This window comes from Aotus nancymaae, unplaced genomic scaffold, assembly GCF_030222135.1.
Source record: "Aotus nancymaae isolate 86718 unplaced genomic scaffold, 86718_ANA_hifiasm-v0.15.2.pri h1tg000077l, whole genome shotgun sequence".
Taxonomy (NCBI): domain Eukaryota; kingdom Metazoa; phylum Chordata; class Mammalia; order Primates; family Aotidae; genus Aotus; species Aotus nancymaae.
In genome coordinates this window covers 17,424,966-17,438,225 of record NW_026988492.1, presented here as the reverse complement: position 1 = coordinate 17,438,225, position 13,260 = coordinate 17,424,966, and the positions used below count along the sequence as shown (strand labels likewise).

General features: G+C 42.0%; 1 protein-coding gene across 2 annotated transcripts in view; it reads right to left on the bottom strand.

Moving 5' to 3' along the window:
* The window catches only part of CUBN (cubilin), a 290,819-nt gene that overhangs the window by 170,813 nt on the left and 106,746 nt on the right, over window positions 1–13,260 (bottom strand). For both annotated transcript variants that reach the window (XM_021675689.2, XM_021675690.2), the window contains one exon: window positions 12,139–12,289. In XM_021675689.2, the coding sequence (XP_021531364.2) occupies window positions 12,139–12,289 (151 nt within the window). The remainder of the gene's footprint in view (window positions 1–12,138; window positions 12,290–13,260) is intronic.

The following is a 13,260-nucleotide window of genomic DNA, read 5'->3' as shown; positions in this document are numbered from 1 at the left end:
GGCTGAGGCAGGAGAATCCCTTGAACCCAGGAGGCAGAGGTTGCAGTGAGCCGAGGTTGCACCACTGCACTCCAGAAAAAAAAAAATCAGGGACAAAGTATATGATTGTCATTACTGATCTATAGATTCTCAAATTCTACTAACTCTTCTAAGTGGGAGTTACTATCCTACACCAGATTTGTCCTGTTTGTGAGACAATGCTGCTGACGCCTGGCATTGCTTCCTCTGTTCCTCTGAGTACACAGTGCATTCACACAAAACAAGTCCTTGGATACGTAATGTTTGAGACAAATATGGCAACATTTAAGCAAATGGTCAGAAAGAGAAACCTCTGGGGACAAAAATTATGATTCTATGCTGAATGTCACATTTGTACTGATTTAGCTTAGAACACAGTTTCTACACTTCATTTCTGGCCACTATGATATTTGAAACTGAAAAAAGAAAAAAAAAGTGTGTACTTTTGGTTTTTGTGTTGTACAGAAAAGTGTGGAATCCCCTGGAAAGTACATGCACTCCTCTATCGGGGATATTGTTGCCAGGGAACCAGAACACAAACAGAAGTTTCGAGAAAGCCCTTCCTTTGGCCCAGATCTCAAGGACTGTTATTACAAATTGTGCAATCTATGATTTGGGAAGGTCATGGTGGTTTGAGGGTTATTTTTTTCTTTTTATAACGGTTTCAAGGAGTGGCAATAGAAATAGAACTCCAACTTTTTCAAACAGTGGTAACATGAGAATGGGAGGCAAGACTCCTGAAAGGCCCTTGCTGGTGAAGAGACTCAGAACCAACATGAGATGAAGGTCAACTGTGTGGATGTGTATTTACTGCTGTTGTCAAGGATGTGGAAATGTCAGGAGTGAGCTTTTCCACTCATTTTGAAAGGTCTGCATATGCACAGGTTTCATGCTGCCACTGATCATTACGACATTTCTGGAGAAGCTCTAAAGTCAAGGCCAGAAGAGCTGCAGGGTTTTTTTTAGTCATTATTCCAATTCTACAACAAGGAGTTATTTAGAAACAGATTTCTTAGAAATGAGCATTGTCCATTAAGAATTTCTTTGCAAAAAATATATGTGAAAAATTGTCATGAATGACAATCAGACTCAGTGTCACGACACAGAAATCTGTGCTTTGGTTCCACACTAAGATAGAACTCATTAGCAGTCTCCATGCTTAAAAATATTTTAAGAGTATCACAAAGACAAAAGCCCAAAATAACAATTAGCCTGAAAAAGCTGTCATAAACATGAGAGAAAGAATAGTCAGCATTTAGGGAAATATCTGTTAACTTAAACAGAGCAAGTTGTTTTTAAAAGTTTTTTTTTAACTTAAATTTCTACCAAAACCAAGCAGGAATTTTTTGATCTGACATCATATTCTTGAGGTTACTTTGGAGGCAGATGGTTGGGTTCTTTACCATTTCTCTCTGTGTGACATTATACCTATCACAGCCTAGCAGGAAGCCAGACTGTGAAAGCAATTCCATCTCCTACAGACAGAAAGGTCTGTGCCTGAGATTAGAACCAGATAGTGTGATTCACAGACTAGCCCTGTGAACCTGCCCTGGAATCTTTGCTGACCACAATTCATAAATCACTTTCATTACCAACATCATACTTCCAGATTGTTGTGAATTTTTTCACCATGTGGCAGCAAGGCTCAGGACACACAATAACAAAAACTTTGTATTGAACAAAATTTTATCGAACAAAAATTCTGTTCAATAACAAAAAAGAATCCTAAAATCATTTTCAAACCTGAAAGTTATAACTTTGAAGAAATTATTAGGATGAGGGAATGTGGCAACTGGTCTAGTATTTTCTGAGTCGGTATTTATGACAGCATTGGCCGCATGGCCCTTGAGTGTCTTTGTTGAGGATTCATTAGAATTTTACTCCCCCTTGTCTACTGCCAGATTTCAAAGGGAAAGCTTCCAGTTTTTGCCCATTCAGTATGATATTGGCTGTTGGTTTGTCATAAATAGCTTTTATTGTTTTGAGATATGTTCCGTCAATACCTAGTTTATTGAGGGTTTTTAGCATAAAGGGCTGCTGAATTTTGTCGAAGGCCTTCTCTGCATCAATTGAGATAATCATGTGGTTTTTGTCTTGGTTTTGTTTATGTGGTGAATTACGTTTATAGACTTGCGTATATTGAACCAGCCTTGCATCCCCGGGATGAATCCTACTTGATCATGGTGGATAAGCTTTTTGATGTGCTGTTGCAATCGGCTTGCCAGTATTTTATTGAAGATTTTTGCATCTATGTTCATCATGGATATTGGCCTGTAGTTTTCTTTTCTTGTTGAGTCTCTGCCGGGTTTTGGTATCAGGATGATGTTGGTCTCATAAAATGATTTGGGAAGGATTCCCTCTTTTTGGATTGTTTGGAATAGTTTCAGAAGGAATGGTACCAGCTCCTCTTTGTATGTCTGGTAGAATTTGGCTGTGAACCCATCTGGACCTGGGCTTTTTTTGGGTGGTAGGCTCTTAATTGCTGCCTCGACTTCAGACCTTGTTATTGGTCTATTCAGGGTTTCGACTTCTTCCTGGTTTAGGCTTGGGAGGAGGCAAGTGTCCAGGAATTTATCTATTTCTTCCAGGTTTTCTATTTTATGTGCATAGAGTTGTTTGTAATAATCTCTGATGGTGGTTTGAATTTCTGTGGAATCTGTAGGCTTAGGCAAGGACTTCATGACCAAAACACCAAAAGCATTGGCAACAAAAGCCAAAATAGACAAATGGGACCTAATCAAACTCCACAGCTTCTGCACGGCAAAAGAAACAGTCATTAGAGTGAATCGACAACCAACAGAATGGGAAAAAATTTTTACAGCTTACCCATCTGACAAAGGGCTGATATCCAGAATTTACAAAGAACTAAAAAAGATTTACAAGAAAAAAACAAACAAGCCCATTCAAAAGTGGGCGAAGGATATGAACAGACACTTTACAAAAGAAGACATACATGAGGCCAACAAACATATGAAAAAATGCTCATCATCACTGGTCATTAGAGAAATGCAAATCAAAACTACATTGAGATACCATCTCACGCCAGTTAGAATGGCGATCGTTAAAAAATCTGGAGACAACAGATGCTGGAGAGGATGTGGAGAAATAGGAACACTCTTACACTGTTGGTGGGAGTGTAAATTAGTTCAACCATTGTGGAAGACAGTGTGGCGGTTCCTCAAGGACCTAGAAATAGAAATTCCATTTGACCCAGCAATCCCACTACTGGGTATATATCCAAAGGATTATAAATCATTCTACTATAAAGACACATGCACACAAATGTACATAGCAGCACAGTTTACAATAGCAAAGACCTGGAACCAACCCAAATGCCCATCAATGATAGACTGGACAGGGAAAATGTGGCACATACACACCATGGAATATTATGCAGCCATCAAGAACGATGAGTTCGCGTCCTTTGTAGGGACATGGATGAAGCTGGAAGCCATCATTCTCAGCAAACTGACACAGGAACATAAAATCAAACACTGCATGTTCTCACTCATAGGCGGGTGTTGAACAATGAGAACACATGGACACAGGGAGGGGAGCACTACATACTGGGGTCTGTTGGGGGGTAAATAGGGGAGGGACAGTGGGGGGTGGGAGGTTGGGGAGGGATAGCATGGGGAGAAATGCCACATATAGGTGAAGGGGAGGAAGGCAGCAAATCACACTGCCATGTGTGCACCTATGCAACAATCCTGCATGTTCTTCATATGTACCCCAAAACCTAAAATGCAATAAAAAAAAAAAAGAATGTTACTCCCCCTTGATCGTCAGTCGTCTTGACTCTGCAGACCTCTATTTCCTGCTCTCAGTAGCCAGGACACGGAATGGTCCCCTGGGGTTGCCTCTATCACTGTGATCTATGATTTCTCCAACTGTAATCTCCTCCCTTGACATTTCTCACTCCATTGTCTAAAAAAAACAGTGATTCCCTTTTTTAAACTACATTAAGTTCCCACTTGTCTGGCTGGCTTTCAGAGTTCTAAAGAATCTAGCCCAGGAGGTCTACAAAGCCTTATATCCCACTGTCTTCATTACATCAGGCTTGTTTCTATCTCTCTTTGCTCATGCTGGTCCAGGAACCATCTGCCAATTCTTGTCCTGATCATTCTTCAAGGGCTCTAAAATCTCAGAGTCCGTGAAGATTTTTCCTAATGACTTCCAGCCTCTTTACTAGCCTTGCAATAGGAACTCGTAGCTCAGCACTTCCGTTAGTTTTCTACGCCCGTTTCCTAATTGATTATGCACAGCTTGAAGACAAAGACTAAGGTGGTATTTCTTTCACCCGCCTAAAAACACCCTGCACAGTGTTGGACATGTATTTCATCATGCTCACAACTCCAAATTCACCAATATATAGTTTATTCCAAAGTCTCTTTCTCTGGCTCAAATCCTCACATAATTTTTATACTCACGCTGGCAATTGCTGAAAGGATACATCCTTTCAAATTCAGCATGTTCAAACAGGAGCTCCTAATTTCCCTCCAAACATAATCTTTTTTCTGGGATTTCCTATCTATGAATAATCGCACCAACATGTGCCAAATCATCTACCACAGGAAAGTGGGAGCTATCCATGGCTCCGTTTCCCAGACTGACACACATCTATTCCACCATCAAATCTGCCTATCCCACCTTCGTAAGAGCTCTTTCTTTTTTTTTAAAAAAAAAATGGAGTCTTGCTCTATTGCCCAGGCTGGAGTGCAATGGTGCCATCTTGGCTCACTGCAACTTTCACCTGCCAGGTTCAAGCCATTCTCCTGCCCCAGCCTCCTGAGTAGCTGGGACTACAGGCACGCAACACCACACTTGGCTAATTTTTGTATTTTTAGTAAAGACAGTGTTTCACCATGTTGGCCAGGCCAGTCTCAAACTCCTGACCTCGTGATCTGCTTACCTCAACCTGACAAAATGTTGAGATTACAGGCGTGAGCCACTGCACCCGACCCTAAATAGCTCTTTAATATACTGCCTCACCCACTACTTTCTCCCTGCTCTGATTTAATAGCCCCCTAACTAGTCACCCAAACTCTCAGTCTCTTCCTTTTCTTGGGCATCCCTCTACTTACTAGAACTCTTATTCTAAAGTGTACTGTTTGCATCACTAAATTTCCTGCTTAAAAATCCATTGGTGGTCTTTCCTTGATGGCAGAATAAAATCCAAATTCTTGCAATGTCTCTTATCAGTTGGTTTCTGATAATCTGTCCTGCCTCAACTTCTATCACTCCCTTTCCCTAGTGTTTCTCACCTTTTGTTCATTATCAGCCTGCTAAGGAGACTGTTCATTTTCTTCCAAATTCTCGACCATGAAAATTTAATACCACAGGTATACTGTGTATCTGTTATGTACTCTCTATCTCTATGCTTTATACATTAAAGAATAAGAATTTCTTAATCCCCCTACCAAGGAGCCAATTTTACCTCCTTGGTTGGAGGTTGGAGTTGATACTCCCCCAGTGGAGACTGCAGAGAATGTGTGGTCTAGCTGAAGGATTTGCTCTTTGCAAAACTTTTGTGCCCTCACGCCTTACTGCTTCTACTTCAAAATGCCTTCTTCTCCCAGATATCTGTCTGATCAATTCTTGCCCATTAAACTCAGTTCAAATATCAAAGCTGCCTGGAGGGCCTTTGAACTCCCACAGGCTGACCTAGCTATTTTTTTCTGTGTTCCCATGGCATCCTGGATTATGTATATATTTCTACACTTGGTTTGCCCGCCTTGCTTACCAGATGACTAACTCCCCAAAGTCAAAAATGTGATCTTCTTCCTTTCTGTTATGGGCTGAATTGTATCTCTGCCAAAATTCATATGCTGAAGTTCTAACTCCCAGACCTCAGAATGTGACTGTATTTGGAGATGGGGCCTTTAAAGAGATGACTTAGTTAAAATGAAGGTGAATGGACTCCAATCCAATCTGACTGGTGTCCTTATAACGAGCAAATTTGGACACACAGAGCTATTAGGATGAACACACACAGAGAAAACACCATTTGACACAGGGAAAGGCAGTGTCCACAAGCCAAGGAGAGAGTCTTCAGAAGAAACCAACCCTGCTGACACTTTGATCTTGGACTTCCAGCCTCCAGAACCATGAAACAACACACTTCTGCTGCTTAAACCAGCCAGTCTTTGGCATTTCTGTTATAATAACCTGAGCAAATTAATACTATCTATCTTCAGACACCAAGCCCAAGATATGTGCTGGCTGGTTGGTTGAATGAATGAAAAACTTGTTCTCAAAACATATCAGCTTGCAGAGTTATGTGTAATTGACATGTAAATAACATGATTCACAGTTGTAGCCGCCTGTTCATTAGAGGCTGAGCCGAGCAGATCTTCTCCTAGAGCCCAGCTTACTCAACCTCACATCCTAAGGCATTCTCACACAAGACAAGTGAATAACGGAAATAGAAAAGATAAAACCTTTGTCTTCAAAGGGTGACCCTCCCAGAAATCCTACTACATGTACTCTAAGTCCCAAAAGGAATAAAGTTTTTGAATGAGAAGGAATTCCCCTGAAAGACCAGTGAAAGACTAGTGAAAGACCATTTGAGAGAAAGAGACCCGGAGCGAAGGTCTAACTTTAAGGTAAACACTACTGATCTCATGGCAGTTTGCTGCCAGTGCTCTAACCACTCTAAACATGTTTTTAAAACACCTTTTGGTACAGTGCCTCATGCCCACAGGTAATCAGGAGGTCCCTGGCTTATATCCAAACTGAGCCAGTCATAAAAGATCTTAACACGGTTTTTAAAAATGTTCTCTTCAAACTAATTTCTGAAACCTCTCAAGGCTTGAGAAATCTCATTAACAGCTAAAAGGAAGATAAAAGGGGCCCAGCCCCCATTTGAGAAGCTGATGTCATCTATCTTCCCAAAGAAAAGGCCAGGCTTTCCTTTGTGGAAATCCTGGGTGACATCACCTCCTGATCACATGCCCCTTAGCCCTGCCCCTGAGAGCTTCCAGCTGAAGGGTTTGCTCCCTTTGCAAATGTCACTCCCTCGCTCACAAAGCCCCTTGACCTTGTTTGTATGCTGGATTCCATCACTAAGTGAAAGAAGGCCTCTGGCAGCAACAACCAGAAGAGGCGAGGGGTCTGTGCAGCTGGCTGGGAGGCCGCTATTTACACAGCCTGTGGAAAGTTCTGTATCCCTACCCCCCAACCCAGACAGAGGCCCCTGAGGCCAAATGCAGCCTCTGGACAATGCTGTCAAGGCTGAATACCATGAACCGATTAGAGACAGCACAACTGTGCTATTTCTTTATTTCCAGGGTGGGGCCCTCTTTGAGGAGCCTCATAAAAGGCCCTGCAATGTTACTTCATCTCATGTCTATCGGGCCAGGTTCAGAAAGAGCCCACAGATAAAGCCTGGTTTTAGATTTGTTTTCTTAAAGCCACTAGAAGGTTTGTGTCGTTCACAAAGCAGCGTATTTTGAAAATGGGTTTATGTGTGAATTGGGGAAATGAATGAAGTGTGTAGGAACTGTTCCTCAGAAGCAGTGCTCAGGAAATGATGTCACTGCACAGTTTGAACTCTCTGCGTGGTGTTTTGAGATCTTACTGTGCAGTTTGGAAAAGACTGTGGGCGGTGGGTTGGGGGTGGGAAGGGTCTGCAAGGTGATAGGATTCTGAGGAAAAGAGGCTAGGAGTTTAAAACCACTTGACCTGGCCAGGGCAGGAAAAGCAACTCCAGGGCCAGCATCAGGGGAGCTGTCCTGAGCACTCCACCTGACTCTGCAAACACCCATTTCGGGGCTATGCAGACAAGCATTTCTAATTTTTTTCCTTCCGACATGTTACACACGCTCACACAAATGCATTTAAGAATATTATGGCCAGCTCAGTGCCTCATGCCTGTTATCCCAGCATTTTGGGAGGCCGAGGCGGGCAGATTGCTTGAGCCCAGGAGTTTGAGACCAGCATGGAAAACATAGAGAAACCCCATCTCTATAAAAAATCCAAAAGTTAACTGGGTGTAGTAGTGTGCCCCTGTAGTCCTAGCTGCTCAAGAGGATGAGGTGGGAGGATCACCTGCCCACAAAAGGTTGAGGCTGCAGTGAGCTGATATTGTGCCATTGCACTCTAGCCTAGGAAATAGAATAACACCTTTTCTCAAAAAAAAAATTATGATTACACTGCGCACTGAGAGTAATTTTTAAACATATTTAGTTCCATGGCTGCACAGTCCCTGCTCCTGTGTGTGTGAATGTGAACGTGTGTGTGTGTGTGTGTGTGTGTGTCTTAAGCATTGAGAGTAATTTTTACATTTATTTAGTCCCATGGCTGCAGAGTCCCTGCCTGTGTGTGTGTGGTGTGTGTGTGTGTGTATGTGTGTGTCTTGATCATTGACAGTAATTTTTACATTTATTTAGCACCATGGCTGCAGAATCCCTGCCCATGTGTGTGTCTTGAGCATTGAGGGTAATTTTTACATTTCTTTAACCCCATGGCTGTAGAGTTCTTGAGAGACAGAGAGAGAGAGAGAGAGAGAGAGAGAGAGAGAGAGTGAGTGTGTGTGTGTGTGTGTGTGTGTGTCTTAAGCATTGAGGGTAATTTTTACATTTCTTCAGCTCCATGGCTGTAGAGTCCCTGCCTGTGCGTGTGTGTGTGTGTGTGTATGTGTGGCAGCGCTGTTCCTCTTGGACTCAATTCCAGCCTCCTGACTTCTCAGGTCCCTCGGGGCTCTCCCTGCTCCCTCCTATCACAGGGTCTTTCTTCTACCTGGAATCCTTTTTTCTCTCCTGCTTGCCTAATAAAGTCCTGTTTATTTTTTAGGTTTTGGTTCAGAGGTCTCATTTGCATGGAGATCATCCCTGACCTTCTGCCAGGCCCAGGTCAGATGCCCTGTGAGTGTCCACTTGGCACTCCTCATGGTTTTGATTTTCTATTTATTTAAGTGCGTTTTTGCATGATGTCTGCTTCTCCCACCAAATCGGCAAGCTCTGTGAGAGCAGGAACCAGGCCTGCTGGTCTGAGTTACTCTGTTTCCCCCATCTTAGTATAGTACCTGGCACAAAAGACATCCTTAGAGTCTGTGGAATGAACAAATGCGTGAATGATACATCATGATTTACATCTTGCATTTACCTCCAACAGATAAAAAATGGAGGGACTCTCCCATGCAAGAGCTCGCCCTCTCTGTTGGCTCCCCTTCTCAGGTTATCTCCAACTAAAGACTTATTGCAGATGCAGAGTATTAAACTCTGTGTACTCATGGCATTGCATACCTATAGAATATGATGGTCAATTTTGCACAGATCTAAATGACTAAAAATTCCTTTCCAGAAGGTTCCTCCCAAGTATAATTTACATATTGTGAGCAGCACAGAGTTAAAAAACAATTTTACATTTCAGTTCTGGTCCCAGCTGGCAACATTTTGTTGCATGACTCTGGCTCCGAGTTTTCGGCAACGAGGAGAGAGTTGTGAAACAGTAAACAGGAAAGGAGAATAGACAGAGGGTGCCTTTGACTCTCCCAGAGTAAGACAGATTCCAAGTAGAACTGATAGAAAAAACTTTTCCCAACATAAAACTCAGAGCTTTCACCACAAGATTCAGCATGTTGTCCAGAAAACCCCTTCGATACAGTAATCTGAGTGCAGCTTGCAAAGACCATTCAATTAAGCTCCTTAGAGTGGCGTTGGGTTAGCAAGGCTAGAACAGCCTGGAGCGGAGAGGAAGTAGCCACTTAGGAGAAAGTAACCAGCAAAAGTCTTCATCCTGACTGTATGGATGAATCGCTTAGGGAGCTTTCAGAAATTAGCAATAGTTTAGGGCCCCATTGCAGACCAACTGAATCCTATCTTTGGAGATTGGAACCCAGGCATGGGCACTTTTTAAAACTCCCAGACAATTCCAAGGCTGCATCTAGGGCTGAGAACACTCCCCGAGGCCCTGAGGCCAGGCCTCCCGGTTAGCATTTCTTAACCTCCACACTTCTGTCCCTGGGGGAAAGTTCTCTCTGCTTTAGATCTTGCTATTATCCTACTGTCATTAAAACAAACAATACAATGCCCTTTCAACATCTCAGAAGGATTCTCCAGTCCCTAGGAATACTATCTTTCTACCATCTCATTTTCCAGTCTCAACACTGGCTCTCACCTTGTTCCTCAGAGTGGTCCACAGAGCAGCACCATCAGCATTACCTGGGAGCTCATTAGAAATGCAGATTCATGGGTCTTGCCCCAGGTCCCATCCTCTTTCCAACAAGAACCCCAGTGATTCACGTGCACAGGAGCACGTGAGAAGCACTTATGCTCTGGAGAATGCCCCCGGCCCTTGAAAATCTGGGTCATTTCCCAGGATCCTTGTGTCCTTTCTGTTTCTTTTCACACTCTCTCTTATTAGAATCAAGTGTTTTAGAATCACAGAATCAATCCAATCCCTGCATTTAACAGATCAATGCGTTGACCTAGGTTGAATCTACCCACTTGGGCCAGGCACAGTGGCTCACGCCTGTAATTGCAGCACTTTGGTAGGCCAAGGCCGGACTGCTTGAGCTCAGAAGTTCAAGACCAGCCTAGGTAACATACTTAACTCTACTAAAAATAAAAAATAAAAATGCCAGGTGTGCTGGTGCACACCTGTAGTCCCAGCTACTCAAGAGACTGAGGTGAGAGGACCACTTGCTCCTCAGAGCTCAAGACTCTGGTGAGCTATCATCAGACCACTGCACTCCAGTTTGGATGATAGAGCGAGACCCTATCTAAAAAAATTTAAAAATTAAAATCTACTCACTTGATGAAAAGGAAGGTCCAGAACTTCTACAAGCTTAATTATTACAATTGATTCACTTTGGGAATTCATAATGTATGTTTCAAGCTGCAGGCAGCTCTGTGGATGACCACTGACTATTTTTAAATACTGAAAGCCCCACACACATTTTAACAGAAATACACTCAGAGCCCAGTTTATAATCTCAGAACATCTAGCACTCTTAAGTGTATAATAGGGCTATTCAGTTATATGTGGCTCTGACAATCACATAATGAGGACACCATTGTGTGAACAACCTTAAGAGTCAACCACTACACACATTCATGTGTGCTCAGCTGGAGCTCAGCCCTGATTTTAACAGTAGGGCCACAGCTTAGATATCTAGCTTGATTCCTGGTATAACGTTGCAACTCCACTTCTCTTTCCAATTGATTGAAACACACCAGTGAGCTCTGGCATGGTGGTTGAGAACTGCTGCTATGAGCCCCACAAGGACTACACTTTCCAGGGCTTGATCACCCTAGGACAGTGGTTTTCAAACTTTAATCACCAGGGAGACCAGTTAAGACCCAGATAATGGGGCCCCACTTCAGAGTTTGTGGTTCTGTAGGCCTTGGGACAGGGTCCAAGAGTTTGAATTTCTAACAGTTCCAGGTGATGCTGATGCTGCTCTCTGGGGACCACATTTTGGGAACCACTGCTCTGGGGCTCTCTACTTGCAGATTGGCTCACCTGAGGTTTGTAGACATTTCAGACCTCTTGTTAAGGAAGACCTTTCATCTTCAGAGAAATGATTATCTTTACCTGCTTCCTGAACTACCAACTTGTAGGTAGGCTCCAATGTGCCCCTTCCTGTTTGGCAAGGACAACACATGCCCCTGGCTTTGTGCATCACAGCTCCAATTCTCCTCCTCTCAGGCCAACCCTACCCCTTCCTTTTTCCCCATCTCTGTCTGACTGACTCTCATTCTGTCTCATCTATCCCTATCCTTTCTCCGCTTAACATCAAGGTGAGCCTTAAGTTTCATTCTATTCCATTGCTCCTGAGATACTCGCGCCCCACCTTGCAGGTAGCTTGCTATACCCAGGTTCAAGTCTTCATCCCTAGAAACTTCATTCTGCTTCTTTCTTTATCTAAGGTAATTTATTACTACATCTACAATTAACCAAATTCTTTCTACTTTGATGTCACTTCCTCTCTTAATTCTAACAGACTTAACTCTTCAAGCCCTATCAGTGTCTAAGCATATTTCTTAAACCCTAGCATGAGATTATTACCTGGGTTCCATTATTTGCTCACGGTGTTTCTACGTTTGAAACTGAAGAAGAAAAAATTCTTCATCAAACAGCAACAGCAAATACAACTGAGATCAGCACACAGCTTACCAGAAACAAACCACTGCATCTGAAATCCTTTCTCTTGGCGGCCAACCCCATCTGTATGGAACAGCACTTGAAGCTTGGAGCTTGTGGTACTCCCTGGAGGCGGCAGGTCTACTCCACAGTAGCGTCCCATCTGCCGTGGTCCATCGTAGAGCTGAAATCAAAGAGAAACTTCCACATGTAAAAACACATGGTTTGTCAGATAGAAAAAGCCAAGCCTACCCAAGTAGTAAAGCTGTTCCTTGGTTCAAAAGTTAGAGGTAAATCTACTAAGGTGGGTTGAGTACAGAAGACTCAACATAAGAATTAAAAATAGATAACTGCATAGAGAGGGTTTTAGAGATGGATCTGATTCCTAAGCCCAATTAATTTGGAAATCCAACTAGTAACTTTTGGTTTTATGTCAACCTAGCAAGTCCAAAATATAACCCAGGCTAAGAATAGGGAAATACTAGACATTCACATACCAACAATACATAGAGAGGTTAAATTAATAGCAGCTATTATAATTGTAAGATAAAATTTAAAAATATATTTAAATGTTTGTGGGTACATAGTAGGTGTGTATATTTATAGGGTACATGAGATGCTCTGACACAGGCATGCAATGCATAATGACATGTCATGGAAAATTGGGTAGCCATCCCCTCAAGATGTAAATTTTAAAATAAACACTACCTGTAAAATAATCAGACATTTTAGAAATGCATGAAAAAGGAAAATACAAACATTGATTTGACTAAAGACAAACAGTGCTAATATTTCATTAAATCCAAAAATTTCTCTTGATGTATTTTTAATTTGTATATATTTGTAATATACATATTTGTGCAGGTGTATATACGTGTTCATAATCTGAGCTACATATTTGTGTTTCTTGTTTTTCATTGAACACATCACTAAATTGTGTAAACTTTGGGATAAAATACCACAAATATAATGTATTTATATTATAATTCTATTGTTATTCATTTAAGATAGTTCCAAACTTTTGCTGATATACATAGCTGTTTGATACTTTAAATGTTTCTTTTAAAAGATTATCCTATAAAGGGAATGACTCAAATAGTATAATCTTATGCCTCTTTAAAAAATATTATTAAATTTCTTACCAGAAAGTTTCTA